Source organism: Cibotium barometz, chromosome 48 (genome assembly GCF_041138505.1).
Source record: "Cibotium barometz isolate CiBa-2024 chromosome 48, ASM4113850v1, whole genome shotgun sequence".
Taxonomy (NCBI): Eukaryota; Viridiplantae; Streptophyta; class Polypodiopsida; order Cyatheales; family Cibotiaceae; genus Cibotium; species Cibotium barometz.
In genome coordinates this window covers 17462241-17465661 of record NC_141093.1, presented here as the reverse complement: position 1 = coordinate 17465661, position 3421 = coordinate 17462241, and the positions used below count along the sequence as shown (strand labels likewise).

The window sequence follows — 3421 nt, the reverse complement described above, 5'->3', positions numbered from 1 at the left end:
GGTCTCTCGAGCACTAAGAGACTTGAAAAATGCACACTGGGCGTTACTTAACTTTGCGAACATTGTCTGATGGGACCAAACTTTGCGAGCATGTGGGGGAGTCAGCCATACTTTCAATGGGAAGGGGGATTCATCAAGCCCCCCATCTTGTACAACCAATTTATTCGTGGTTTATTCATTGAGTCAAAACAACACTAATCTTTTACTTACACTCTGAATACCTTTTTTTCTAAAATCTATACCTTTTTGCCAACAACACTATGATCTTTTAACTGCACTATGAGAAAAGCTCTTAGAATATTTTTATTTGGAGTAAGAGGCTGCCAAGGATATCCTTACCTTGACTCCCTCAAAGAAGTTAAAGAAGACACCATGGGGAGAGCTGGTTTTTTACCTTGTCATGGAGGTGCTCAAAGACACACACTTGCACAAAGGTAATAGTCCCATATGGCTTAACTTTTAATGTGTCTTACTATAGCACATAATGCTTCTTAGTGTTCCAAAGTAAAAGATATTATGACCCGCATTAGGTTAGGACATCTGTCCAGCACCTTGCCATGGGGATAGGATATCCCTATGTGCATGTAGATTACCTCAAAGTACGGCCCTACTACTAAGTAAGGCCATATAATTGGTGATGAAAAATCATATACGGCTGGACATAGATTCCATTAGGAATGCACTCCATTTGCTTATGGTATATGAGAAGTTTAACACTCACAAGTTCATTAGTGCCAAGGATAAGCAAGCAATGTGCATAGCATGATGACCAACACATAAAGAGGCTTTGAGCACTCTCGCACACACTAGCAAGCATTGTGCATAGCATGAGAACTAACATCGAGAGGCTTTTAGAACTCTAACACTCACATCTAATCATATAACTAACCACACAATGACATATGCACATCCCTTATTGGTTGCCATGGCCTTCCTCCATGGAGATATCACCTTGATCACTCCCAAAAACAAAAATCTTCACATCACTCCTCTCTCTTAATTTTAGTTCATTGTCTCATCTATGAAGGTAGAACTCCTAATCATTGTGTCCAATCCACACAGAGTCTTTTAAAAGAATATAAACTTTTGAGGTCTCTGTGCCTTTATAGCAGGTACTTGAAGACTAGGACATAGGATGGAGGCATACATGTACATAACTATGAGTGGAAAGGTGGTCTTTACCTAAGAAAGCAAATGATTCTCATTTATTTCACTTAATAATTATTTTCTTATGGTGTGGCAAAAACTTTAGTAATTATTTTATTTTGTAAATTCTTTAATTGTAGTAAGGTTTTTTTTCTTATTTAAACTTAAATGTTTCATACAATTATAGTAAGAAATTTTTTCCTTTAAACTTAAATGTTTCATACTATATTAAATTGATATTATTTGAACTAGAACACGCCTACATAAAAAATCATTTATTTGTGTGCTCCAATATCAGAAAAGGATTAGTGGGAATATCATTAGTAACATTAACATTAAGAGAAATAAATTTTAGAGTGTTGCATTTGTAGAGGTGGTGTGTTGGTGTTACCTCCATGAAAAGGAAGTATAAGAGAAAGAGCGGAGAGAAATTAGACCCAACAAAGCTTGTGGCTTGTGGCGAGAGAGAGAGAGAGAGAGAGAGGTATTAACGTCGGTAGAATGCAACACGAGGGCATATACGACCAATGGTGGAACTTGGACTCGGGTGGATCATGGCCTTTATAAGGGCCCTCGCACTAGCCAATCTGCCCCATTTGTGGTTGGCAGAAAGGTAGTGAGAGGGTCCTCTTTTAAATAAAAAGAGAGAGAGAGAGAGATGGCCTTGTGAAATTTGTCAAATGTACCAAAATAAAAAGATTGGAAAATATTTTTTGCTAAAAATAAAATTAATTATGGACCTTACAAAGCAACATAAACAACCTTTCAAAAGACTTAATATTCCAACCTTATATAAACCTCCTACCGTGTGAAAAGGCATGGACGGACAATCCAGGGGTACCCCAAACTGTCTTAATCGTGGAAGAGGCGAGCGCAGAGCTGCTGTGTAGCTATGGCGTCTGGATGGGGCATCCATGGAACGAAAGGCCGTTGCTTCGACCTGTGGATGGACTTCAGCGACTGCATGTCCCGCTGCTCTACTCCTTCTGAATGCTTCCCCCTTCGCGAGGACTATTTCGAATGCCTGCACCACCGCAAAGAGGTGCGGCATCTGATCGGCTTTTAGGTTACCCTGATTTGCTCTTTTTTTTTTCCTCATTTTTCCTTTACTCCGTGTATTCCTGCATAAACCATTTAGAAATGCGATCTACATCACAGTGTGTGTGCGTGTGTGCGAGAGAGAGAGAGAGAGAGAGGTTTCTTTGCATACATATATGGTGGTTTATGCCACACAATCCTTTGCACAAATTGGTCACCCTGCTTTTCTTTCCTTTTTTTTTTGTTTAGTTTGCACGGCTGCACGCAATTTCCAAAGAGAAAAAACGCCAGGAGAAGGAAGGAAAGGCAGAGAAAGCAGTGGACAAAACCGACCATCACTAGGCTTTTCTTAGGTTAGGACTGAAAGCTTCTTCCTATTCAAGTGGAAATTATGTAAAGTGCCGGGTTTCTTCCCCCCCTTGGCAAGACAGTGTTATTGAAACGTTTGTTACAGGCTGTCCCTAAAGCAGGTTTTCTTGCCATGGCCAGAGAGCAGTCGTGTTTTCAGTGTGATTCGATGCTTAAAATAAGCTCTTTTTTGAGAGTAATCCAATTTAGAAAATGGGATGCCATTGGAGCTTCCTAGTTTTTTCATCCTTTTTCAAGTACAATCTTCATTGAAGGATTATAATACTAAAGTTCTATGGTTATGTTGCATTGAAGTCTTGAATCTAGCAATGATGTCTGCCAACTAGGAGTGTTTTACCTTTTTATTGCTTTGAAACTAACTGTGCATAGACGTTCAAGCTCTGGTGCACACAAGAGCTTTAGTTGCTGTGTAACTTGTTTATGCTTCTTTCAATGCATGCCATATATTAGGTAACGCTCGACAGGCTTGAAATTCTTGCTGCAAAAACACACAAATTTGAATCAAGCATTTTCTCTGTCATAGTGGGCTACATGTTTGTCACATATGTTGTCTCGTACACCCTCTGCACTTGGGTGGCATGTGGACATTTTTGTGCACCTTTTGGGTTAGAGAACTGCATTGAGAATTTTTGTGAGCCCTAGTCAAGGGACAAGTTGGCAGTAGCCATCAGGGTAGGTTAATCAGTTGCCAATGCGAAGTTGCTCAGTGTTGTAACCCACCTGAAGTTGAAGTGTGGACAATTATCCAGTCAGCTTATTAAGATAACTGCTGCGCTGAACATGTGTAGATAGTGTGAAGGCAGATTGAGTAGCGACCCGACAGGTGTGGACAGCAGGCATGAGAGGTCTGGACAGGTAGGTAGCTGGT

General features: G+C 40.1%; 1 protein-coding gene across 1 annotated transcript; it reads left to right on the top strand.

Moving 5' to 3' along the window:
• The first annotated feature begins 1955 nt into the window (after window positions 1-1955).
• On the top strand, window positions 1956-2842 carry LOC147610894 (NADH dehydrogenase [ubiquinone] iron-sulfur protein 5-A-like). The gene is made up of 2 exons (XM_086785563.1): window positions 1956-2188; window positions 2434-2842. The coding sequence occupies exons 1-2, from the start codon at window positions 2039-2041 to the stop codon at window positions 2524-2526; spliced, it is 243 nt and encodes an 80-aa protein (XP_086641689.1). The 5' UTR covers window positions 1956-2038; the 3' UTR covers window positions 2527-2842.
• The last annotated feature ends 579 nt before the right edge of the window (window positions 2843-3421 follow it).